General features: G+C 44.1%; 1 protein-coding gene across 2 annotated transcripts in view; it reads left to right on the forward strand.

Moving 5' to 3' along the window:
- The window catches only part of tyro3 (TYRO3 protein tyrosine kinase), a 535,899-nt gene that overhangs the window by 42,436 nt on the left and 466,151 nt on the right, over window positions 1–27,312 (forward strand). For both annotated transcript variants that reach the window (XM_072486187.1, XM_072486188.1), the window contains exon 3: window positions 1,562–1,662. In XM_072486187.1, the coding sequence (XP_072342288.1) occupies window positions 1,562–1,662 (101 nt within the window). The remainder of the gene's footprint in view (window positions 1–1,561; window positions 1,663–27,312) is intronic.

The raw sequence follows: 27,312 nt of genomic DNA on the forward strand, positions 1-27,312 counted from the left end.
AATGCAGGTATTTAGTTTACTATGGTGATCACCAGTCAGCTTTGATTACTTCATGACTTGTAGCTAGGGTCACGTAAGGTTTAGGGATATTGGGAGATCATTGTAAGTACTCCAGTCCGCTGGGCCATTCCATCCCCCAACTGAGGCTTACTGAGGTAAATGTTGTGTTGCAATCTCAGCATTGGCTGGAGCAACAGAAACCATGGAAGTGGTGACTAAAATGAGCGCTGCACCGTCAGAGTATGGCTCTGAATGTGTGGCTGGGCCTTTGACTGCACGTTCCCAATCTGTCGGGAAATATGTTCAACCGGGTGACATGCCGAAGCCCACTTGATGTACTGCCTCCCTCTGAGTTGTCTTCTGTGGGTGTTTAAGGAGAGGAATGTTTTTTTCCCCTTTTCCCAATGAAGCAATGAGCTGGGATCTAGTTCCCGTGGTTTGCCAATATTGTGCGGTGGTGTCAGCAGTGGGCTCCGTGAGTACCACGCTCCTCCCTGGGTCAGAAGGTCGTGGGTTCAATTTCCACTCCAGAGACCTGAGGCACAGACATCTATACTGGCGCTCCCAAGTGCAGCATGGATGCCTCATCTGCCCTCACGGATGGACGTAATAGATCCCACAGTATTCTTTTGAAGCAGAGTAGAGGAGTTATCCCTCAGTATCTTGGCCAATTTACATCCTTCAACCAGCATCTCCAAAAACGGTTAACTGGTCATAATCGCATTGTGGGGCAGCATGGTGGTGCAGTGGTTAGCACTGCTGCTTCATGGCGCCGAGGTCCCAGGTTCAATCCCAGCTCTGGGCCACTGTCTGTGTGGAGTTTGCACATTCTCCCTGAGTTTGCCTGGGTTTCTCCCCCACAACCCAAAAAGATGTGCAGGGTAGGTGGATTGGCCACACTAAATTGCCCCTTAATTGGAAAAAGAAATGAATTGGGTACTCTAAATTTATAAAAAAAAGTCGCATTGCTCTTTGTGGGATCTTGCTGTGCCCAAACTGCCTGGCACATTTCCTACATTACAGCAGTGACCACACTTCAGTCGTACTCTGTTACTCTGTGATGTACTTTAGGAAACCCTCAGGTTGTGAAAATTGCCATAGAAATGCAAAACCCAAGCGGCCTCTCTTGGGATGTGACCTCAGACATTGTGCAGGTGTTTTTAATGACCGCGGCAGCGAGTGGGAAGCAATTGAACCTGACGCAGGCCTCACCTGCTGTCTGCCGATTGGGACTTTCCAACTGAATGGCCATCAGAAGCCGGGATCCTCAACTTGGACAGGGGGCTTTATGGCCCAGTTGCAGCGTCACCACCACTGCCCTGGTTGAGATCAGGCAACTCGGTCCAGCCTGCAGATTGAATTTTGACCTTTCTTGGCCTTGTATGGCTTAGTTCCACAGTGTGTGACCCACCTCTCTACAGAAGTTACTGGTGAAGGAGGTAAATCACAAATACTTGGAGTCTGCGCTATCTGTTTGAATTAAATTAGTGATGTGACTTTAATACTTGAACAAAACTTACTTGTTTCTTTTGATAAATCTCAGATTCCATCTCTTTTTCAGATTGATAAAGGTGCAGCAAACAGACATGGGCTGGTATTGGTGCTTGGTGAGTGTGGAAGGCATTCAGTTTAACTCGAAGAAGGCCTTTTTAACTGTGGAAGGTAAGGGAGTAAATATTGGCAAGGGAGAGTCAGCCATGCTTGGGGTTTACTGAAGTAAACATGGGGGTGGGAGATGGGGAAAGCACCTCAGAGTGAATGGCAAGTTTTTACCATTAGACAAATTGGAGAGTCAGTATCCAGGTTCGGGGAGATTACAGAGTCTACAATGAGGATAGATCCAACAGCGTATGGAGCAACAGTGATTGGAGGGCCTACATCAAGCATAATTGAGTGGAGCTAAGGACATCGGAAATTGCAGGGTTTGTGTCTCGGCTAATTGTGTGGGGTTTAGGTTAATGTCATTCATTATCAATGAAGAGGCTCAATGAGTAGACAATTGCTCAGTGCGTAGGATTTGGACAAATGGTCAGTGTGTAGAGTTTAAATAAATGGTCAGTGTTTAGGGTTTAGACAAATGGTCAGTGTGTAGGGTTTAGACAAATGGTCAATGTTTAGGGTTTAGACAAATGGTCAATGAGTTGGGTTTAGACAAATGGTCAATGTGTAGAGTTTAGACAAATGGTCAGTGTGTAGAGTTTAGACAAATGGTCAGTGTGTAGAGTTTAGACAAATGGTCAATGTGTAGGGTTTAGACAAATGGTCAGTGTGTAGGGTTTAGACAAATGGTCAGTGTGTAGAGCTTAGCCAAATGGTCAGTGTGTAGAGTTTGGACAAATCATCAGTGCGTAGGGTTTAGACAAATGGTCAGTGTGTAGGGTTTAGACAAATGGTCAGTGTGTAGGGTTTAGATAAATGGTCAGTGTGTAGGGTTTAGACAAATGGTCAGTGTGTAGGGTTTAGACAAATGGTCAGTGTGTAGGGTTTAGACAAATGGTCAGTGTGTAGGGTTTAGACAAATGGTCAGTGTGTAGAGTTCAGACAAATGGTCAGAGTGTAGAGTTTACACAAATGGGCAGTGTGTAGAGTTTAGACAAATGTTCAGTGAGTAGAGTTTAGACAAACGGTCAGTGTGTAGAGTTTAAACAAATGGTCAGTGTGTAGGGTTTTGACCAGTGGTCAGTGTGTAGGGTTTAGACAAACGGTCAGTGTGTAGAGTTTAGACAAATGGTCAGTGTGTAGAGTTTAGACAAATGGTCAGTGTGTAGGGTTTAGACAAATGGTCAGTGTGTAGAGTTTAGACAAATGGTCAGTGTGTAGGGTTTAGACAAATGGTCAGTGTGTAGGGTTTGGAAAAATGGTCAGTGTGTAGAGTTTAGACAAATGGTCAGTGTGTAGGGTTTAGACAAATGGTCAGTGTGTAGGGTTTAGACAAATGGTCAGTGTGTAGGGTTTAGACAAATGGTCAGTGTGTAGAGTTTAGACAAATGGTCAGTGTGTAGAGTTTAGCCAAATGGTCAGTGTGTAGAGTTTGGACAAATCATCAGTGCGTAGGGTTTAGACAAATGGTCAGTGTGTAGGGTTTAGACAAATGGTCAGTGTGTAGGGTTTAGACAAATGGTCAGTGTGTAGGGTTTAGACAAATGGTCAGTGTGTAGAGTTCAGACAAATGGTCAGAGTGTAGAGTTTACACAAATGGGCAGTGTGTAGAGTTTAGACAAATGTTCAGTGAGTAGAGTTTAGACAAATGGTCAGTGTGTAGAGTTTAAACAAATGGTCAGTGTGTAGGGTTTTGACCAGTGGTCAGTGTGTAGGGTTTAGACAAACGGTCAGTGTGTAGAGTTTAGACAAATGGTCAGTGTGTAGAGTTTAGACAAATGGTCAGTGTGTAGGGTTTAGACAAATGGTCAGTGTGTAGGGTTTAGACAAATGGTCAGTGTGTAGGGTTTGGAAAAATGGTCAGTGTGTAGAGTTTAGACAAATGGTCAGTGTGTAGGGTTTAGACAAATGGTCAGTGTGTAGGGTTTAGACAAATGGTCAGTGTGTAGGGTTTAGACAAATGGTCAGTGTGTAGAGTTTAGACAAATGGTCAGTGTGTAGAGTTTAGACAAATGGTCAGTGTGTAGAGTTTAGACAAATGGTCAGTGTGTAGGGTTTAGACAAATGGTCACTGTGTAGGGTTTGGACAAATGGTCAGTGTGTAGGGTTTAGACAAATGGTCAATGTTTAGGGTTTAGACAAATGGTCAATGACTTGGGTTTAGACAAATGGTCAATGTGTAGAGTTTAGACAAATGGGCAATGTGTAGGGTTTGGACTAATGGTCAGTGTGTAGAGTTTAGTCAAATGGTCAGTGTGTAGAGTTTGGTGTTGCTCTTATTAGCCTTAGTTTTATTCGCTCTAATTCTGTCGCCTTTGCTCACGAGTCGCCAGGTATCTTTCTGATACCGCCACGTGGTTCAAGCTCAAGTAATGATTAATAATGCAGCACACCGCTTAGTAAAAGTTAAATCAACGATCATTTATTATATACAGCAATAAATACTTATACAATAATCCTACTTCTAGACTATTACCTACCACTAAAGGCCAATACTTAACTTTGGTGATGGCCCACCAGGTCAGGGAAACGAATGGTCTATCGAATTGGGTCTGACCTGCGGGATTCAAAAAGGCTGGTACGAGTCGATAGTCTGGAGCACCTATCTGGTAGCGATCGCTGGAGTAACACTTACTTGTTTCTTCGTCGAAGGGTCGCGAAGGTTGCGAGCAGGAGAAGAAGGGTCGATCTGAACTTGGCCCCTATTTTTATAGTTCCCAGGGGCTTCCCGCCTCTCGGGGCGGACCTTGACCCTGGTTCCAAGTGATTGGACTTGGTCCCAATCACTGGGTTCGATATGCTCAAATAATGGGGCGATTTCTTGATCGAGGGGTGGTCGTCCACCTTTCTTTGTCTCAGCCACTGCTGGCAACGAAAAGTCTGGATCGGCTTTATGTTGCTAATGTGTAGCAATTGTTCCCGGGGATGGCTGCTTAGTATGCAGATGGCTGGGTTGATGTGCTGCTCATGGTTGCAGGTATCGGTCTGGGCCGACTTCCCCAGAGCCGAATACACTGTTTTGCCTGCAGCTGTCCGTTTGAGTCCTGTTGGCTGATTTTCCCATCAGCCTCTTTCGTTCGCCATTTTAGATCGGGGTTTGACCATTTTACTCGGGAATCAGCCATTTTAGGTGGCTACAAACCCTCCTTGTGATCCTAACGCGAAGCGTGAAGGATCACATAAATTTTGTTCTTTCCATTCCCTGACCAGGGGAGGGGACACCTCCTACATGGCCACTGCTCTGACCCTAGCTATGCACACATTTTTTTTACCTAAACAATTCTAAGGGCGCTATGTCAGGCAGGGACATGCATTTACAAAATAACAAAATTGGAACCTCTAATTTTACCTAAATACACTATACTCACTAAACATTGCATTATCCTATCTTCCTAAAACATACAACAACAATCACAACATTTAATATACTCTTTCCTGGCTTGGCAGTCAAGCTCAGGATCATACTTTTTTTTTTTGTTCATGAAAAGTTTTGTACATCTTTTTATTTACATTAATAACGCAAGTGCATGCTCTTTATTATTTTGTTATAGGTCGCGGGGGTCGGGGGTCTGGTCATAACCGAATATAGGGGATCGGATCCGATATACCGGGGTTCGAGCGCGGTACGCTCTCCTTCTCCATTTGCGGAGGCGCATAGTCTGCACTACAGAGCAGAGTATCGCCAATGCTAACAGTGCTTCAATTACGTAGGACAGGGAGTACCAGGTTATGAACCTGGCACACCAGGAAGATGCAGTGTCGCTGGTGACTGAGCTCTGGGTACTGCGGGGCAGTGAAACATTAACGGCAGGGAGGTTTGACGTAATGGGGTCCGCGTTCCCGCGCAACCAAAGGTCCATAAAAAGAGTGTTGAGCACGATGAAAGAGGTCCTCATGGCTGTCCTGGCTGTCCTCGTTCCTTTTCCTTCTTGTGTTCTTTTGTTTTCTCCGATCCTGGAGCTTCTGGAGTTCTGGAAAAACAAGCATAGTATCTGTAACTACCTTGGTTTAATATCCGGTATGTTAGTTTGTCTGTCCTTTTGGGGCCAATTATTCCCTTATAATTGGTCACTATGTGTGACTCCCTCATTTTTTTTCTCCAAAAATAAATGTTAGGACACGGCACACTTCCCAATGACGGACCAGTGCTGATTTACCATCCGAATGTTCCAGGATGTAAATAGCAGATAGCAGCAACCTAAAGGTCGCCTAAACAAATAAAAACTTTTTGAAATGAAAAATGCCAAATGAGGTGTGTATGGGCCGCGACGGGTAAGATTTGGATGGAGTCCCCGGGTAGGACGGCTACCAATGCCGTATCTCCCCTACCCAAGCGTGTTTGACTAACGGGGGTTCCCCAGGCAGGGCGGGTCTCACGCCGTTTCTCCACTGCCTGAGCAACCGACAAGAACGGGCAAAAATGTAGTCATCGTGGTGGGGTTGCTACAGTGGTTCTATCCTTGAATCACAAGAGCAGCTACGATCGGGTGTCTGATACCCGAACCGGTATCAGCTGAAGTGTCTGCAGACAAGCTAGTTCCATTGAACAAGCGTCTGGTCTGGTGACCAGGTATCTGCAGATAAGTTGGTACTGCTGAACAAGCGGCTGGAAAAAAATTCTCCTGTCGGACGAACAACACAAAACAAACGTACGAACAACATAAAACATCCTGCAGGTTCCATCAGGAAGGACAACATTTCTCCCAAGCGTTTTCTTTAAACCTCATGTGGACACCTCAGTTCTCTGTCGCGAACAGGGTCGCAAAGGGGTTGGCGGTTTGGAAGTCAGACTCGAGGTCGTCCCCTTCTCCCGGGTGCCAAACTCTGGAGTGAATTAGGGCTGAAAGGGCTGCGTGGTGTGAGTTGGGGTTGCTTTCGTCGTTGCGGGCGAGTCTGTAGGAGTTGTCGCGGTGCCAATAAGTTGTGTTGAGTTGTGTGGGGACAAAGTCGGGGTCGTCCGTGTGGTTCAGTGGTCGGTGGTGGGATTTGTTTAGAAAAGTGACCATGAAGGGATCACTGGAGTCGAAATCGGAGTCGCTGGGTGTGGGTCCGGTTGTATGGGGATAGTAGGGAGGCGTGCTGTGGCTATCGTCCGAGTCACAGTCGCTGTCTCTGCTGCGGCAGTCTGTGGGCGTTCCGGGGCGGAGTGTATATTTTGGGGGTGGAGTCGAGGGCGAGTCTGTGGCTGGGCGGGACGTGGTGGGGGTTGGTCTGGTTACGTTGGCTGTGGGCGGGGTGTGGTCTGCTGCGTCAAGCATGACGTGGTGGGCGTGGTTTGACTGTGCTCCATAAGCCTTTAACTTGTTTATATGAAACCACGCAGTCTTACCATTTGGGTATTTTATTTTGTATACCGATGGGCTTACTTTATCCGTAATGGACTACGGACCCGAGTATTTTGGAGACAGGAATGTGCTGGGGTTATACACAGACAACATCACTTGCTGTCCTATATCATACTCCGTTGCGTGCACTGCCTTATCAAAACAGGCCTTGCTCTGTTTCTTTTTGGTGCCCAATTTAACTGCGGCTGCTAACTGAGCCGTTTTTACATTAGCAACTAATTGCTCCACGGCTTTCTCGTGGGTGAGGGCCGTTACTTCAGGGCTGGTCAGGTCTAAACCCAACAAGTATTCTGTCCCTTTCATGGGACGTCCGGTCATAAGAGTGTGTGGGGTGTAACCTGTGGAGGTGGAAACAGTGTTACGCAAAAACATCAGCGCCAAAGGGAGGACTGAGTCCCAAGTGGTGTTGTTCTGCTGGACCATTTTTCGGAGGGTGGTTTTTCGGGTCCGATTCATGCGCTCCACTATACCACTCGACTGTGGGTGGTACGCAATGTGGAATTTTTGGGTAATGCCAAATATCGTGAGGACGTTCTGCATGACCCGTCCCGTAAAATGAGAACCTTGGTCCGATTCAATACTGCGGGGGAGTCCCCATCTTGTGAAGATGTGGTGGGTTAGGATCTTGGCTGTGGTTTTCGCGGTGTTGGTGCGGGCTGGAAATGCTTCCACCCATTTTGTAAATGTGTCTATGACCACCAGAACATATTTATAGCCATTCCTGCAAGGGGGCAATGGACGTATAAAATCAATCTGGAGGTTAGTCCAGGGGCCGTTAACGGGTCGGGTGTGGCTGAGGTGGACCTTTTTGGCATATCTATCTGGGTTGTTCTGTGCGCAGATGAGGCAATTCTCAATGTAATGGCTTACATCTTCCTTGAGATTTGGCCACCAACAAAGCTGTTTGAGGTGGGCTGTGGGAGATCGATTCCCTGGTGTCCATGACCATCATGGAATAAACAGATTAATTGGTTCCTATCCTGCTCAGGAACTACATAAAGGGTGTCCTTTAACACCACACCGTCATGTGTGGTCAGTGTATTTCTGAACCTCTCGTAGGAGGCTGGAAACTTCCCTTTCACTATCTCAGTGAGAGCGCTATCCTGCTTCTGGGCCTCTACTAGATCCTCGATCCTAGTCTGCGTGACCTGAACTGCACTCACTGGCGCGCTTTCGGGGGTTTTCCAGAAATACCCATGCCTGGATCCTGCCTTAGCCAGTGCGTCGGCTTTAACATTTCCAGGGGGGGAGGAACGATGGTGGTTGCGGACTTTTATAATGCCAAAAGCCCTGTCCCGGGCTTTTTGTAAAATATGGCGGAGTAATGGGGCTGAGGGGAGGGGTTTCCTATCCGCGGAAACAAATCCTCTTGTTTCCCACAGGGGCAGAAATTCTGTAAGACTGTTGCAGACATAGAGGCTGTCTGAGTATATGTCTGCTGGGCTGGGGAAGGAATCTGGGTGCTCTACAATGTAAGCGATGGCCGCAAGCTCTGCTGCCTGCGCCCCTAAGTGTCCGGGGGGTTTTAATGCTATCTCCTCGAGGGCGCGTCCCTACGCGTCCTCAACATAAATCCCGCAACCTGTTATGCGTTGCCCATCTAAGACTGTGGACGATCCATCCACATAAATCTTAATGGGGTCACACGTGTCCGGGTGAGGGGGGCTCTGAGATGGATTTCCTATTTTCCTGGGGGGCGTTTTTGCTATAAAGGGGCCTGTGTTGTGGTGTGGGGAGATGATTTCACACTCATGGGGGGTTCCGGTGTACTGTAAATTGTCTGCTAAGTATGTGTGTGTCTTGGTCCGTTTTACTGTGATGTCCCGTCCCTGCAAGAGAAGGGTCCACCTAGCTGCGCGTATTTGGCTGACGGTACCGTCCTTAAGTCATCCGTCCAGTAAAAGTTGGGTGGGGGTGTGTTCGGTCAAAATGGTGATGGGGTTCAGTCCGGTAATGTATGAAAAGTACTGGACTGCCCAGAAAACTGCGAGCAGGTGCTTCTCACAGGCTGAGAATCCCTGCTCCACAGCATCTAAAATTCGGGAGGCATAAGCCACGGGTCTTAACTGGTCGTGCCGTTCCTGGAGGAGCACGGCTGAAAGGTGCGGTCTGTGGTCGCTACCTCTATTGCGTAAGGGGAAAGCGGGTCGGGAACTTGTAGTGCAGGGGCTGCTATGAGTGCCTGTTTTAATGATTCCACAGCATCCGTATGCTGCGGAAGCCACTCCCAGGGGGCTCCTTTCTTTAGGAGGTCTGAGAGGGGCGCTTCCTTGCTGGCGAAACCGTCAATGTGGTTTCGGCAGTAGCCAACCAGTCCTAAAAACGACCGGAGGGCTGAAAAGTTCTAGGGAAGGGGCAATTTAGCGATCGAGTCAATTCTTTTATGCTCGATCTTGCGTTTGCCGTGTGTGATAATTGTACCCAAATATACCACTTTTTCTTCCAAAATCTGGGCCTTTTTGGGGTTTACTTTACAGCCAATGGAATGTAACAATTCCAGGAGTTCGGACAGAAGCTCAATGTGTTCTTCCTTGGTGTCTGTCTGCAGTAGTAGATCATCTACATACTGTACCAGGCATTCGGGGCGAGAAAACTTTGCTCGTCCATTTGCCAGCTGGCGGTGGAAAATGGAGGGGGAGTTGTGGAATCCTTGTGGAAGGCATGCCCACGTGTACTGTTGATTTTTAAAAGTGAAGGCAAATTCGTACTGGCACGCCTTTGCCAATGGAATGGACCAGAATCCATTACTGACGTCCAAAACCATGAAATATCGGGCATGGAGTCCCTGTTTGAGCATGGTCTCGGGACTTGTGGCTACCGTGGGGACTGCTGCGGGGGTGACTTTATTGAGTTCCCGATAATCAATCGTCAGGCGCCATGATCCATCGGGCTTTCTCACTGGCCAAATCGGGGCATTATTAGTGGAGGCTACCGGTCTTAGTACGCCCTGCTCTAATAAGCTCTCTATAACTTTTAGGATTTCTCCCTCTGCTTCTAGGGGGAATCCGTACTGTTTTTGGGGTCTCGGGTCCGGTCCTGTTACTTGTATGGAGCCAGTCATCCGTCCACAGTCGTGCTTGTGGGTCGCGAATGCTGCCCTGTTCTTTTGCAGGACTGCCCTAACCTGCCGGTCCGCGCTGAGTGTGGTGGGGTTGAACCAAAACTCGCCTACTGCGCTAATTTTGTTCATATAGTCCCCGATGTTGAGCGTTGCGGGGGCTCTAGCGGATTTCGTCATCTTCCAGACACACTGGTTGACTGGATCGAAGGATAGGTGGTGGGAATTCATAAAGTCGATTCCCAGAATGTGTTCTGCTGTGTGGGACAGGTCTACTAAAACTACGGGGTGTTTTGTGGTTATGTTTCCCATTTGAATAGGTACAGGGGCTGTGATGTGTCCCTGCTGTGAGTGGCCTGTAAAGCCGCTGAGGGTGATAGTGGCTGTAGTGGGCCACGTGTCCTGAAAAAGGGTGGAGGAATTTATGGTGGTGCAGGACCCTCCTGTGTCCCAGAGAAATTCGATAGGCTGTCCCCGAATTTTCGCTGCGACTACGGGTCGTCCTGACCTATCGCAAAGGGTATCGCAGACCCAACTGGGGGAGCCTGTGCACCGTCAGTCCGTTCCGGTCAAGTCCGTCTGATCCGAACGGGCGCTAACGCTATGGATGGGCTCTACCTTTTTCTTACTCAGAGTGCCTGTTTGTTGGGCTCTCTGAGGCCTTTTAGGGCCATTGCACTCTTTTGCAAAATGTCCCAACTGTCCGCAGTTGTAACATTCTTGTGATTTTGTTAGGGGGCTGTTCTTTCCCTCATTTACCCAGGCGGGGTTGTGAGGTGCGGCTTTTACTGCCTGCATGTCTGCGGCTGCTTGCTTTTCCTCGGTGGTTTTAGCGGCGGGTCTATTGTGAACAGACTGCTCCCAAACGCGGGACAATCGTTTAACCACCCAGGCATTCTGTCCTGCCTCTGTGGCATGGGAGATAAGGGTGCGGGTCCATTTGGCCATATTGTCTGGGGACAAATGGGCACGGTCTACGTCTCCAAAAACAGCTTCGAAGTGAATCCACAGGCGTCCTGCGAACGCTGTGGGGTGCTCAGATCTCTTCTGCCTACACTTATTTAGGACATCTACGGGGTCACCCCGGTTATACCGGATCGCATCCAGGATCGCGGTATGCATTTCTGCAAGCGTGCCTTCTCCTACGTTCTGTGGGTCGGGAAGGGCTGCTGCTACGAATGGATCCAAACTCAGAACCATGAGCTTTACATGCTCTCTCTCATCCAGGCCGTACATGGTCGCCTGATATTTGACGGTGGCAAAGAAATGGTGTGGGTCTGAAGCGGGAAGGAACGGTGTGATTTTTGCAAACGCGTCCCGTAATTGGGTCACTGTGAGGGGAGTGGAATATAGGAATTCCGCCTCGTCTGATGTGGCTGTGCGGTGGGTTGTTACAGGGTTCATCGGAGCCTCAACTACCTGCTGTGTGGGGGATGGGGGTGCTTTTCTCCTTTGGGGCTTTCCCTGCGCACATGTTCCCTGAACATATCTCTGCGCTGTTTCCTGTAATTCTTCCCAATCAGGGCCGTCTTCCTGGTCTAATTTTTCCCCAAAGGTTTCTCGGAATCCCTTTTGGACAGAAAGCAGTGATTGCAGGTCTGCAATTTGCTTCCGGCACTTTGCATGGTCTATGGTGCTCTGTCTTTGTTCCGTGGTTGCAGTGTGGAGCGCTCTCAAGGCTGCCTTGACATCACTACATTGCTTCTGTAGTGTCTCCACCTGCTTCTCTGTCTCTTTCTTTACCAGGACTGCACGCTGCGTGTCCTGATAAGCCTTTTTGTACTGGGACTGGAAACTACTCAAATGCGCCAGACAAGACTGGTGACCCCGTTTGGCGTCAGCCACCTCTTCGTTCTTTGCTGCTAATTTCCGCCTTAATTCCAGATTCTCTTTCTCCACCTCGCATACATCGACTTTACTCATACGATATATGCCCTCTACTTCTTTGCGGAGCGTCCTGACGACCTCCTCTGTGCCTCACAATTGTGCCAGACAGGACACAATTGCCATCGGCTTGCGAGCTTTTGTTAAGTTCTTTTTATGGATCTCACTCATGTTCTCCCACCAAGTATGCCCTATACTTCCGGGACCTGAGTCGTCATTATTACAGAAATCATTCCACATGGGCCATCCTTTGCCCTTGAGGTATTTCCGAATTTCCTCTTCCCAAGGGGGGCACTGTCCCACTCTACTGCTGCTGGTCGCTGCGACCGCAAATTCCTCGGGGTTCATGAGGCATTGCATTGCCTGCATGGCCATCTTTCCTATTCGCTTGCTTCATTTGAATTTGGAACAGGGGGCTAAGGTGGTGTCGTAGATGCGGGTACGGCTTGCGCTAATTTCCAAAAATACAGACTTCCGACAGTTTTGATGCAACAAAAATCTATCAGTTTTACCTTATAGCCCTGTTAGTTATGCATGCATACACACACTTCCGAATTATGAATTATTAATCAGAACTGCTTGAACATTTGTGGTTTTTGTTTCCAATTGGATTCTAATTCAAAATTTCTTGGGTTCTCCTGGAGTGGTTTTCCACTTCTAGATCGGGTCCCGTCAGGATGTCGCCAAAATGTTGCTCTTATTAGCCTTAGTTTTATTAGCTCTAATTCTGTCACCTTTGCTCACGAGTCACCAGGTATCTTTCTGATACCGCCACGTGGTTCAAGCTCAAGTAATGATTAATAATGCAGCACACCGCTTAGTGAAAGTTAAATCAACGATCATTTATTATATACAGCAATAAATACTTATACAATAATCCTACTTCTAGACTATTACCTACCACTAAAGGCCAATACTTAACTTTGGTGATGGCCCACCAGGTCAGGGAAATGAATGGTCTATCGAATTGGGTCTGGCCTGCGGGATCAAAAAGGCTGGTACGAGTCGATAGTCTGGAGCACCGATCTGGTAGCGATCGCTGGAGTAACACTTACTTTGTTTCTTCGTCGAAGGGTCTCGAAGGTTGCGAGCAGGAGAAGAAGGGTCGATCTGAACTTGGTCCCTATTTTTATAGTTCCCAGGGGCTTCCCGCCTCTCGGGGCAGACCTTGACCCTGGTTCCAAGTGATTGGACTTGGTCCCAATCACTGGGTTCGATATGCTCCAATAATGGGGCGATTTGTTGATCGGGGGGTGGTCGTCCACCTTTCTTTGTCTCAGCCACTGCTGTCGCCGAAAAGTCTGGATCGGCTTTATGTTGCTAATGTGTAGCAATTGTTCCCGGGGACGGCTGCTTAGTATGCAGATGGCTGGGTTGATGTGCTGCTCATGGTTGCAGGTATCGGTCTGGGCCGACTTCCCCAGAGCCGAATACACTGTTTTGCTTGCAGCTGTCCGTTTGAGTCCTGTTGGCTGATTTTCCCATCAGCCTCTTTCGTTCGCCATTTTAGATCGGGTTTTGACCATTTTACTCGGGAATCAGCCATATTAGGTGGTTACATTGGACAAATGGTCAGTGTGTAGGATTTAGACAAATGGTCAGTGTGTAGGGTTTAGACAAATGGTCAGTGTGTAGGGTTTCGACAAATGGTCAGTGTGTAGGGCTTAGACAAATGGTCAGTGTGTAGAGATTAGGCAAATGGTCAGTGTGTAGGGTTTAGACAAATGGTCAGTGTGTAGAGATTAGACAAATGGTCAGTGTATTGAGATTAGACAAATGGTCAATGAGTAGGGTTTAGACAAATGGTCAGTGTGTAGAGATTAGACAAATGTTCAATGAGTAGGGTTTAGACTATTGGTCAGTGTGTAGAGATTAGACAAATGGTCAATGAGTAGGGTTTAGACAAATGGTCAGTGCGTAGAGTTTAGACAAGTGTTCAGTGTGTAGAGTTTACATAAATGGGCAATGTGTAGAGTTTCGACAATTGGTCAGTGTGTAGAGTTTAGACAAACGGTCAGTGTGTAGAGTTTAGACAAATGGTCAGTGTGTATAGTTTACACAAATGGGCAATGTGTAGAGTTTAGACAAATGGTCAGTGTGTAGAGTTTAGACAAATGGTTAGTGTGTCGGGTTTAGACAAATGGTCAGTGTGTAGGGTTTAGACAAATGGTCAGTGTGTAGGGTTTAGGCAAATGGTCAGTGTGCAGGGTTTAGTCAACTGGTCAGTGTGTAGAGTTTAGACAAACGGTCAGTGTGTAGGGTTTGGACAAATGGTCAGTTTGTCGGGTTTAAACAAATGGTCAGTGTGTAGGGTTTAGACAAATGGTTAGTGTGTAGAGTTTAGACAAATGGTCAGTGTGTAGAGTTTACGCAAATGGGCAGTGTGTAGAGTTTAGACAAATGGTCAGTGCGTAGAGTTTACGCAAATGGGCAGTGTGAAGAGTTTACAAAAATGGTCAGTGTGTAGAGTTTAAACAAATGGTCAGTGTGTAGAGTTTAGACAAATGGTCAGTGCGTAGAGTTTAGACATGTGTTCAGTGTGTAGAGTTTACATAAATGGGCAATGTGTAGAGTTTAGACAAATGGTCAGTGTGTAGGGTATAGACAAACGGTCAGTGTGTATAATTTAGACAAATGGGCAGTGTGTAGAGTTGAGACAAATGGTCAGTGTGTCGAGTTTAGACAAACAGTCAGTGTGTCGAGTTTAAACAAATGGTCAGTGTGTAGGGTTTAGACAAATGGTCAGTCTGTAGGGTTTAGACAAATGGTCAGTCTGTAGGGTTTAGACAAATGGTCAGTGTGTAGAGTTTACACAAATGGTCAGTGTGTAGAGTTTAGACAAATGGTCAGCGTGTAGAGTTTACACAAATGGTCAGTGTGTAGAGTTTAAACAAATGGTCAGTGTGTAGAGTTTAAACAAATGGTCAGTGTGTAGAGTTTACCAAATGGTCAGTGTGTAGAGTTTAGGCAAATGGTCAGTGTGTAGAGTTCAGGCAAATGGTCAGTGTGTAGGGTTTAGACAAATGGTCAGTGTGTAGGGTTTAGGCAAATGGTCAGTGTGCAGGGTTTAGTCAACTGGTCAGTGTGTAGAGTTTAGACAAACGGTCAGTGTGTAGGGTTTGGACAAATGGTCAGTTTGTCGGGTTTAAACAAATGGTCAGTGTGTAGGGTTTAGACAAATGGTTAGTGTGTAGGGTTTAGACAAATGGTCAGTGTGTAGGGTTTAGACAAATGGTTAGTGTGTAGGGTTTAGACAAATGGTCAGTGTGTAGAGTTTACGCAAATGGGCAGTGTGAAGAGTTTACAAAAATGGTCAGTGTGTAGAGTTTAAACAAATGGTCAGTGTGTAGAGTTTAGACAAATGGTCAGTGCGTAGAGTTTAGACAAGTGTTCAGTGTGTAGAGTTTACATAAATGGGCAATGTGTAGAGTTTCGACAATTGGTCAGTGTGTAGAGTTTAGACAAACGGTCAGTGTGTAGAGTTTAGACAAATGGTCAGTGTGTATAGTTTACACAAATGGGCAATGTGTAGAGTTTCGACAAATGGTCAGTGTGTAGAGTTTAGACAAACGGTCAGTGTGTAGAGTTTCGACAAATGGTCAGTGTGTAGAGTTTAGACAAATGGTCAGTGTGAAGAGATTAGGCAAATGGTCAATGAGTAGGCTTTAGACAAAAGGTCAGTGTGTAGAGTTTAGACAAATGGTCAGTGGCTAGGGTTTAGACAAATGGTTAGTGTCTAGGGTTTAGACAAATGGTCAGTGTGTAGGGTTTAGACAAATGGTCAGTGTGTAGGGTTTAGGCAAATGGTCAGTGTGCAGGGTTTAGTCAACTGGTCAGTGTGTAGAGTTTAGACAAACGGTCAGTGTGTAGGGTTTGGACAAATGGTCAGTTTGTAGGGTTTAAACAAATGGTCAGTGTGTAGGGTTTAGACAAATGGTTAGTGTGTAGGGTTTAGACAAATGGTCAGTGTGTAGAGTTTACGCAAATGGGCAGTGTGAAGAGTTTACAAAAATGGTCAGTGTGTAGAGTTTAAACAAATGGTCAGTGTGCAGAGTTTAGACAAATGGTCAGTGCGTAGAGTTTAGACAAGTGTTCAGTGTGTAGAGTTTACATAAATGGGCAATGTGTAGAGTTTCGACAATTGGTCAGTGTGTAGAGTTTAGACAAACGGTCAGTGTGTAGAGTTTATACAAATGGTCAGTGTGTATAGTTTACACAAATGGGCAATGTGTAGAGTTTCGACAAATGGTCAGTGTGTAGAGTTTAGACAAATGGTCAGTGTGTAGAGTTTAGACAAATGTCAGTGTGTAGAGTTTCGACAAATGGTCAGTGTGTAGAGTTTACACAAATGGTCAGTGTGTAGAGTTTAAACAAATGGTCAGTGTGTAGAGTTTAGACAAATGGTCAGTGTGTAGAGTTTACACAAATGGTCAGTGTGTAGAGGTTAAACAAATGGTCAGTGTGTAGAGTTTACACAAATTGGCAGTGTGCAGAGTTTACACAAATGGGCAGTGTGAAGAGTTTCCAAAAATGTTCAGTGTGTAGAGTTTAAACAAATGGTCTGTGTGTAGAGTTTAGACAAATGGTCAATGTGTAGAGTTTCGACAATTGGTCAGTGTGTTGAGTTTAGACAAATGGTCAGTGTGTAGAATTTAGTAAAGTGGTCAGTGTGTAGAGTTTAGACAAACGGTCAGTGTGTAGACTTTAAACAAATGGTCAGTGATAGGGTTTAGAATAATGGTCAGTGTGTAGAGTTTAGACAAATGGTCAGTGTGTAGAGTTTGCACAAGTGGGCAGTGTGTAGACTTTACACAAATGGGCAGTGCGTAGAGTTGAGACAAATGGTCAGTGTAGAGTTTACACAAATGGGCAATGTGTAGAGTTTCGACAAATGGTCAGTGTGTAGAGTTTAGACAAATGGTCAGTGTGTAGGGCATAGACAAACGGGCAGTGTGTTGGGTTTAGACAAATGGTGAGTCTGTAGGGTTGAGACAAATGGTCAGTGTGTAGAGTTTAAACAAATGGTCAGTGTGTAGCGTTTAGACAAATGGTCAGTGTGTAGAGTTTACACAAATGGTCAGTGTGTAGAGTTTAAACAAATGGTCAGTGTGTAGAGTTTAAACAAATGGTCAGTGTGTTGAGTTTAATCAAATGCTCAGTGTGTAGAGTTTAGGCAAATGGTCAGTGTGTAGAGTTTAGGCAAATGTTCAGTGTGTAGAGTTCAGGCAAATGGTCAGTGTGTAGAGTTTACACAAATTGGCAGTGTGCAGAGTTTACACAAATGGGCAGTGTGTAGAGTTTAGACAAATGTTCAGTGTGTAGAGTTTGCACAAATGGGCAATGTGTAGAGTTTCGACAAATGGTCAGTGTGTAGAGTTTAGACAAACGGTCAGTGTGTAGAGTTTAGACAAATGGTCAGTGTGTAGAGTTTCGACAAATGGTCAGTGTGTAGAGTTCAAACAAATGCTCAGTGTGTAGAGTTTAGTAAAGTGTTCAGTGTGTAGACTTTAAACAAATGGTCAGTGTGTAGGGTTTTGACAAACGGTCAGTGTGTAGGGCTTTTCTAAATGGTCAGTGTGTAGAGTTTAGACAAACGGTCAGTGTGTAGAGTTTAGACAAATGGTCAGTTTGTAGAGTTTAGGCAAATGGTCAGTGTGTAGAGTTCAGACAAATGGTCAGTTTGTAGGTATTAGACAAATGGTCAGTGTGTAGGGTTTCGACAAATGGTCAGTGTGTAGGGTTTAGACAAATGGTCAGTGTAGAGATTAGGCAAATGGTCAGTGTGTAGGGTTTAGACAAATCGTCAGTGTGTAGAGATTAGACAAATGGTCAGTGTATTGAGATTAGACAAATGGTCAATGAGTAGGGTTTAGACAAATGGTCAGTGTGTAGAGATTAGACAAATGGTCAATGAGTAGGGTTTAGACAAATGGTCAGTGTGTAGAGATTAGACAAATGGTCAATGAGTAGGGTTTGGACAAAAGGTCAGTGTGTAGAGTTTAGACAAATGGTCACTGTCTAGGGTTTAGACAAATGGTTAGTGTAGGGTTTAGACAAATGGTCAGTGTGTAGGGTTTAGACAAATGGTCAGTGTGTAGGGTTTAGGCAAATTGTCAGTGTGAGGGTTTAGTCAACGGGTCAGTGTGTGGAGTTTAATCAAATGGTCAGTGTGTAGAGTTTAGGCAAATGGTCAGTGTGTAGAGTTCAGGCAAATGGTCAGTGTGTAGAGTTTACACAAATTGGCAATTTGTAGAGTTTACACAAATGGGCAGTGTGTAGAGTTTAGACAAATGTTCAGTGTGTAGAGTTTACACAAATGGGCAATGCATAGAGTTTCGACAATTGGTCAGTGTGTTGAGTTGAGATAAACGGTCAGTGTGTAGAGTTTAGACAAATGGTCAGTGTGTATAGTTTACACAAATGGGCAATGTGTAGAGTTTCGACAAATGGTCAGTGTGTAGAGTTTAGACAAATGGTCAGTGTGTAGAGTTTAGACAAATGTCAGTGTGTAGAGTTTCGACAAATGGTCAGTGTGTAGAGTTTAGACAAACGGTCAGTGTGCAGAGTTCAAACAAATGCTCAGTGTGTAGAGTTTAGTAAAGTCGTCTGTGTGTAGAATTTACACAAATGGCCAGTGTGTGGAGGTTAAACAAATCTCATGTGTAGGGTTTAGGCAAATGGTCAGTCTGTAGGGTTTAGACAAATGATCAGTGTGTAGAGTTTACACAAATGGTCAGTGTGTAGAGTTTAAACAAATGGTCAGTGTGTAGAGTTGAGACAAATGGTCAGTGTGTAGAGTTTACACAAATGGTCAGTGTGTAGAGGTTAAACAAATGGTCAGTGTGTAGAGTTTAAACAAATGGTCAGTGTGTACAGTTTAATCAAATGGTCAGTGTGTAGAGTTTAGGCAAATGGTCAGTGTGTAGAGTTCAGGCAAATGGTCAGTGTGTAGAGTTTACACAAATGGGCAGTGTGAAGAGTTTCCAAAAATGTTCAGTGTGTAGAGTTTAAACAAATGGTCTGTGTGTAGAGTTTAGACAAATGGTCAGTGTGTAGAGTTTCGACAATTGGTCAGTGTGTAGAGTTTAGACAAATGGTCAGTGTGTAGAATTTAGTAAAGTGGTCAGTGTGTAGAGTTTAGACAAACCGTCAGTGTGTAGAGTTTAGACAAATGGTCAGTGTGTAGAGTTTAGGCAAATGGTCAGTGTGTAGAGTTCAGACAAATGGTCAGTGTGTAGAGTTTGCACAAGTGGGCAGTGTGTAGACTTTACACAAATGGGCAGTGCGTAGAGTTGAGACAAATGGTCAGTGTAGAGTTTACACAAATGGGCAATGTGTAGAGTTTCAACAAATGGTCAGTGTGTAGAGTTTAGACAAATGGTCAGTGTGGAGGGCATAGACAAACGGTCTGTGTGTATAATTTAGACAAATGGGCAGTGTGTAGAGTTGAGACAAATGGTCAGTGTGTGGGGTATAGACAATTGGTCAGTGTGTAGAGTTTAGACAAACAGTCAGTGTGTAGAGTTTAAACAAATGGTCAGTGTGTAGAATTTAGACAAACAGTCAGTGTGTAGAGTTTAAACAAATGGTCAGTGTCTAGGGTTTAGACAAATGGTCAGTCTGTAGGGTTTAGACAAATGGTCAGTGTGTAGAGTTTACACAAATGGGCAGTGTGTAGAGTTTAAACAAATGGTCAGTGTGTAGCGTTTAGACAAATGGTCAGTGTGTAGAGTTTACACAAATGGTCAGTGTGTAGAGTTTAAAAAAATGGTCAGTGTGTAGAGTTTAAACAAATGGTCAGTGTGTTGAGTTTAATCAAATGGTCAGTGTGTAGAGTTTAGGCAAATGGTCAGTGTGTAGAGTTTAGGCAAATGTTCAGTGTGTAGAGTTCAGGCAAATGGTCAGTGTGTAGAGTTTACACAAATTGGCAGTGTGTAGAGTTTCCACAAATGGGCAGTGTGTAGAGTTTAGACAAATGTTCAGTGTGTAGAGTTTGCACAAATGGGCAATGTGTAGAGTTTCGACAAATGGTCAGTGTGTAGAGTTTAGACAAACGGTCAGTGTGTAGAGTTTAGACAAATGGTCAGTGTGTAGAGTTTCGACAAATGCTCAGTGTGTAGAGTTCAAACAAATGCTCACTGTGTAGAGTTTAGTAAAGTGTTCAGTGTGTAGAGTTTAGACAAACGGTCAGTGTGTAGAGTTTAGACAAATGGGCAGTGTGTAGACTTTAAACAAATGGTCAGTGTGTAGGGTTTTGACAAACGGTCAGTGTGTAGGGCTTTTCCAAATGGTCAGTGTGTAGAGTTTAGACAAACGGTCAGTGTGTAGAGTTTAGACAAATGGTCAGTTTGTAGAGTTTGGGCAAATGGTCAGTGTGTAGAGTTCAGACAAATGGTCAGTGTGTAGGTATTAGACAAATGGTCAGTGTGTAGGGTTTCGACAAATGGTCAGTGTGTAGGGTTTAGACAAATGGTCAGTGTAGAGATTAGGCAAATGGTCAGTGTGTAGGGTTTAGACAAACGGTCAGTGTGTAGAGATTAGACAAATGGTCAGTGTATTGAGATTAGACAAATGGTCAATGAGTAGGGTTTAGACAAATGGTCAGTGTGTAGAGATTAGACAAATGGTCAATGAGTAGGGTTTAGACAAATGGTCAGTGTGTAGAGATTAGACAAATGGTCAATGAGTAGGGTTTAGACAAAAGGTCAGTGTGTAGAGTTTAGACAAATGGTCAGTGTCTAGGGTTTAGACAAATGGTTAGTGTGTAGGGTTTAGACAAATGGTCAGTTTGTAGGGTTTAGACAAATGGTCAGTGTGTAGGGTTTAGGCAAATGGTCAGTGTGAGGGTTTAGTCAATGGGTCAGTGTGTAGAGTTTAAACAAATTGTCAGTGTGTTGAGTTTAATCAAATGGTCAGTGTGTAGAGTTTAGGCAAATGGTCAGTGTGTAGAGTTTAGGCAAATGTTCAGTGTGTAGAGTTCAGGCAAATGGTCAGTGTGTAGAGTTTACACAAATTGGCAGTGTGTAGAGTTTCCACAAATGGGCAGTGTGTAGAGTTTAGACAAATGTTCAGTGTGTAGAGTTTGCACAAATGGGCAATGTGTAGAGTTTAGACAAATGGGCAGTGTGTAGAGTTTAGACAAACGGTCAGTGTGTAGAGTTTAGACAAATGGTCAGTGTGTAGAGTTTCGACAAATGCTCAGTGTGTAGAGTTCAAACAAATGCTCACTGTGTAGAGTTTAGTAAAGTGTTCAGTGTGTAGAGTTTAGACAAACGGTCAGTGTGTAGAGTTTAGACAAATGGGCAGTGTGTAGACTTTAAACAAATGGTCAGTGTGTAGGGTTTTGACAAACGGTCAGTGTGTAGGGCTTTTCCAAATGGTCAGTGTGTAGAGTTTAGACAAACGGTCAGTGTGTAGAGTTTAGACAAATGGTCAGTTTGTAGAGTTTGGGCAAATGGTCAGTGTGTAGAGTTCAGACAAATGGTCAGTGTGTAGGTATTAGACAAATGGTCAGTGTGTAGGGTTTCGACAAATGGTCAGTGTGTAGGGTTTAGACAAATGGTCAGTGTAGAGATTAGGCAAATGGTCAGTGTGTAGGGTTTAGACAAATGGTCAGTGTGTAGAGATTAGACAAATAGTCAGTGTATTGAGATTAGGCAAATGGTCAATGAGTAGGGTTTAGACAAATGGTCAGCGTGTAGAGATTAGACAAATCGTCAATGAGTAGGGTTTAGACAAATGGTCAGTGTGTAGAGATTAGACAAATGGTCAATGAGTAGGGTTTAGACAAAAGGTCAGTGTGTAGAGTTTAGACAAATGGTCAGTGTCTAGGGTTTAGACAAATGGTTAGTGTGTAGGGTTTAGACAAATGGTCAGTGTGTAGGGTTTAAACAAATGGTCAGTGTGTAGGGTTTAGGCAAATGGTCAGTGTGAGGGTTTAGTCAACGGGTCAGTGTGTAGAGTTTAGACAAACGGTCAGTGTGTAGTGTTTGGACAAATGATCAGTTTGTAGGGTTTACCAAATGGTCAGTGTGTAGGCTTTAGACAAATGGTTAGTGTGTAGGGTTTAGACAATTGGTCAGTGTGTAGAGTTTACGCAAATGGGCAGTGTGAAGAGTTTACAAAAATGGGCAATGTGTAGAGTTTCGACAAATGGTCAGTGTGTATAGTTTACACAAATGGGCAGTGTGTAGCGTTTAGACAAGTGTTCAGTGTGTAGAGTTTACACAAATGGGCAATTTGTAGAGTTTTGACAATTGGTCAGTGTGTAGGGTTTAGACAAATGGTCAGTGTGTAGAGTTTAGACAAATGGTCAGTGTGTATAGTTTACACAAATGGGCAGTGTGTAGACTTTATACAAATGGGCAGTGTGTGGAGTTTAGACAAATGGTCAGTGTGTAGAGTTTAGACAAATGGTCAGTGTGTATAGTTTCGACAAATGGTCAGTGTGTAGAGTTTAGACAAACGGTCAGTGTGTAGAGTTTAGACAAATGGTCAGTGTGTAGAGTTTAGACAAATGTTCAGTGTGTAGAGTTTACACAAATGGGCAATGTATAGAGTTTCGACAATTGGTCAGTGTGTTGAGTTTAGACAAACGGTCAGTGTGTAGAGTTTAGACAAATGGTCAGTGTGTATAGTTTACACAAATGGGCAATGTGTAGAGTTTCGACAAATGGTCAGTGTGTAGAGTTTAGACAAATGGTCAGTGTGTAGAGTTTAGACAAATGTCAGTGTGTAGAGTTTCGACAAATGGTCAGTGTGTAGAGTTTAGACAAACTGTCAGTGTGTAGAGTTTAAACAAATGCTCAGTGTGTAGAGTTTAGCAAAGTCGTCAGTGTGTAGAATTTACACAAATGGTCAGTGTGTAGAGGTTAAACAAATCTCATGTGTAGGGTTTAGGCAAATGGTCAGTCTGTAGGGTTTAGACAAATTATCAGTGTGTCGAGTTTACACAAATGGTCAGTGTGTAGAGTTTAAACAAATGGTCAGTGTGTAGAGTTTAGACAAATGGTCAGTGTGTAGAGTTTACACAAATGGTCAGTGTGTAGAGGTTAAACAAATGGTCAGTGTGTAGAGTTTAAACAAATGGTCAGTGTGTACAGTTTAATCAAATGGTCAGTGTGTAGAGTTTAGGCAAATGGTCAGTGTGTAGAGTTCAGGCAAATGGTCAGTGTGTAGAGTTTACACAAATTGGCAGTGTGCAGAGTTTACACAAATGGGCAGTGTGAAGAGTTTCCAAAAATGTTCAGTGTGTAGAGTTTAAACAAATGGTCTGTGTGTAGAGTTTAGACAAATGGTCAGTGTGTAGAGTTTCGACAATTGGTCAGTGTGTAGAGTTTAGACAAATGGTCAGTGTGTAGAATTTAGTAAAGTGGTCAGTGTGTAGAGTTTAGACAAACGGTCAGTGTGTAGACTTTAAACAAATGGTCAGTGAGTAGGGTTTAGAATAATGGTCAGTGTGTAGAGTTTAGACAAATGGTCAGTGTGTAGAGTTTAGGCAAATGGTCAGTGTGTAGAGTTCAGACAAATGGTCAGTGTGTAGGGCATAGACAAACGGTCAGTGTGTATAATTTAGACAAATGGGCAGTGTGTAGAGTTGAGACAAATGGTCAGTGTGTAGAGTTTAGACAAACAGTCAGTGTGTAGAGTTTAAACAAATGGTCAGTGTGTAGGGTTTAGACAAATGGTCAGTCTGTAGGGATTAGACAAATAGTCAGTGTGTAGAGTTTACACAAATGGTCAGTGTGTAGAGTTTAAACAAATGGTCAGTGTGTAGCGTTTAGACAAATGGTCAGTGTGTAGAGTTTACACAAATGGTCAGTGTGTAGAGTTTAAACAAATGGTCAGTGTGTAGAGTTTAAACAAATGGTCAGTGTGTTGAGTTTAATCAAATGGTCAGCGTGTAGAGTTTAGGCAAATGGTCAGTGTGTAGAGTTTAGGCAAATGTTCAGTGTGTAGAGTTCAGGCAAATGGTCAGTGTGTAGAGTTTACACAAATTGGCAGTGTGTAGAGTTTACACAAATGGGCAGTGTGTAGAGTTTAGACAAATGTTCAGTGTGTAGAGTTTGCACAAATGGGCAATGTGTAGAGTTTCGACAAATGGTCAGTGTGTAGAGTTTAGACAAACGGTCAGTGTGTAGAGTTTAGACAAATGGTCAATGTGTAGAGTTTCGACAAATGGTCAGTGTGTAGAGTTCAAACAAATGCTCAGTGTGTAGAGTTTAGTAAAGTGTTCAGTGTGTAGACTTTAAACAAATGGTCAGTGTGTAGGGTTTTGACAAACGGTCAGTGTGTAGGGCTTTTCCAAATGGTCAGTGTGTAGAGTTTAGACAAACGGTCAGTGTGTAGAGTTTAGACAAATGGTCAGTTTGTAGAGTTTAGGCAAATGGTCAGTGTGTAGAGTTCAGACAAATGGTCAGTGTGTAGGTATTAGACAAATGGTCAGTGTGTAGGGTTTCGACAAATGGTCAGTGTGTAGGATTTAGACAAATGGTCAGTGTAGAGATTAGGCAAATGGTCAGTGTGTAGGGTTTAGACAAATGGTCAGTGTGTAGAGATTAGACAAATGGTCAGTGTATTGAGATTAGACAAATGGTCAATGAGTAGGGTTTAGACAAATGGTCAGTGTGTAGAGATTAGACAAATGGTCAATGAGTAGGGTTTAGACAAATGGTCAGTGTGTAGAGATTAGACAAATGGTCAATGAGTAGGGTTTAGACAAAAGGTCAGTGTGTAGAGTTTAGACAAATGGTCAGTGTCTAGGGTTTAGACAAATGGTTAGTGTGTAGGGTTTAGACAAATGGTCAGTGTGTAGGGTTTAGACAAATGGTCAGTGTGTAGGGTTTAGGCAAATGGTCAGTGTGAGGGTTTAGTCAACGGGTCAGTGTGTAGAGTTTAGACAAACGGTCAGTGTGTAGTGTTTGGACAAATGGTCAGTTTGTAGGGTTTAAACAAATGGTCAGTGTGTAGGGTTTAGACAAATGGTTAGTGTGTAGGGTTTAGACAAATGGTCAGTGTGTAGAGTTTACGCAAATGGGCAGTGTGCAGAGTTTACAAAAATGGACAATGTGTAGGGTCTCGACAAATGGTCAGTGTGTAGAGTTTAGACAAATGGTCAGTGTGTAGGGTTTAGACAAATGGTCAGTGTGTAGCGTTTAGACAAATGGTCAGTGTGTATAGTTTACACAAATGGGCAGTGTGTACACTTTATACAAATGGGCAGTGTGTGGAGTTTAGACAAATGGTCAGTGTGTAGAGTTTAGACAAATGGTCAGTGTGTAGAGTTTCGACAAATGGTCAGTGTGCAGAGTTTAGACAAACGGTCAGTGTGTAGACTTTAAACAAATGGTCAGTGAGTAGTGTTTAGAAAAGCGGTCAGTGTGTAGAGTTTAGACAAATGGCCAGTGTGTAGAGTTTAGGCAAATGGTCAGTGTGTAGAGTTCAGACAAATGGTCAGTGTGTAGAGTTTACAGAAGTCGGCAGTGTGTAGACTTTACACAAATGGGCAGTGTGTAGAGTTTAGACAAATGGTCAGTGTGTAGAGTTTACGCAAATGGGCAGTGTGAAGAGTTTCCAAAAATGTTCAGTGTGTAGAGTTTAAACAAATGGTCTGTGTGTAGAGTTTAGACAAATGGTCAGTGTGTAGAGTTTAGACAAGTGTTCAGTGTGTAGAGTTTACACAAATGGGCAATGTGGAGACTTTAAACAAATGGTCAGTGAGTAGGGTTTAGAATAACGGTCAGTGTGTAGAGTTTAGACAAATGGTCAGTGTGTAGAGTTTAGGCAAATGGTCAGTGTGTAGAGTTCAGACAAATGGTCAGTGTGTAGAGTTTGCACAAGTGGGCAGTGTGTAGACTTTACACAAATGGGCAGTGCGTCGAGTTGGGACAAATGGTCAGTGTAGAGTCTACACAAATGGGCAATGTGTAGAGTTTCGACAAATGGTCAGTGTGTAGAGTTTAGACAAATGGTCAGGGTGTAGGGTATAGACAAACGGTCAGTGTGTATAATTTAGACAAATGGGCAGTGTGTAGAGTTGAGATAAATGGTCAGTGTGTAGAGTTTAGACAAACAGTCAGTGTGTAGAGTTTAAACAAATGGTCAGTGTGTAGGGTTTAGACAAATGGTCAGTCTGTAGGGTTTAGACAAATGGTCAGTGTGTAAAGTTTAGATAAACAGTCAGTGTGTAGAGTTTAACCAAATGGGCAGTGTGTAGAGTTTAGACAAATGGTCAGTGTGTATAATTTAAACAAATGGTCAGTGTGTAGGGTGTAGACAAATGGTCAGTGTGTAGAGTTTACACAAATGGGCAGTGTGTAGAGTTTAGACAAATGTTCAGTGTGTAGAGTTTGCACAAATGGGCAATGTGTAGAGTTTCGACAAATGGTCAGTGTGTAGAGTTTAGACAAACGGTCAGTGTGTAGAGTTTAGACAAATGGTCAATGTGTAGAGTTTCGACAAATGGTCAGTGTGTAGAGTTCAAACAAATGCTCAGTGTGTAGAGTTTAGTAAAGTGTTCAGTGTGTAGACTTTAAACAAATGGTCAGTGTGTAGGGTTTTGACAAACGGTCAGTGTGTAGGGCTTTTCCAAATGGTCAGTGTGTAGAGTTTAGACAAACGGTCAGTGTGTAGAGTTTAGACAAATGGTCAGTTTGTAGAGTTTAGGCAAATGGTCAGTGTGTAGAGATCAGACAAATGGTCAGTGTGTAGGTATTAGACAAATGGTCAGTGTGTAGGGTTTCGACAAATGGTCAGTGTGTAGGATTTAGACAAATGGTCAGTGTAGAGATTAGGCAAATGGTCAGTGTGTAGGGTTTAGACAAATGGTCAGTGTGTAGAGATTAGACAAATGGTCAGTGTATTGAGATTAGACAAATGGTCAATGAGTAGGGTTTAGACAAATGGTCAGTGTGTAGAGATTAGACAAATGGTCAATGAGTAGGGTTTAGACAAATGGTCAGTGTGTAGAGATTAGACAAATGGTCAATGAGTAGGGTTTAGACAAAAGGTCAGTGTGTAGAGTTTAGACAAATGGTCAGTGTCTAGGGTTTAGACAAATGGTTAGTGTGTAGGGTTTAGACAAATGGTCAGTGTGTAGGGTTTAGACAAATGGTCAGTGTGTAGGGTTTAGGCAAATGGTCAGTGTGAGGGTTTAGTCAACGGGTCAGTGTGTAGAGTTTAGACAAACGGTCAGTGTGTAGTGTTTGGACAAATGGTCAGTTTGTAGGGTTTAAACAAATGGTCAGTGTGTACGGTTTAGACAAATGGTTAGTGTGTAGGGTTTAGACAAATGGTCAGTGTGTAGAGTTTACGCAAATGGGCAGTGTGCAGAGTTTACAAAAATGGACAATGTGTAGGGTCTCGACAAATGGTCAGTGTGTAGAGTTTAGACAAATGGTCAGTGTGTAGGGTTTAGACAAATGGTCA

Source organism: Scyliorhinus torazame, chromosome 2 (genome assembly GCF_047496885.1).
Source record: "Scyliorhinus torazame isolate Kashiwa2021f chromosome 2, sScyTor2.1, whole genome shotgun sequence".
Taxonomy (NCBI): domain Eukaryota; kingdom Metazoa; phylum Chordata; class Chondrichthyes; order Carcharhiniformes; family Scyliorhinidae; genus Scyliorhinus; species Scyliorhinus torazame.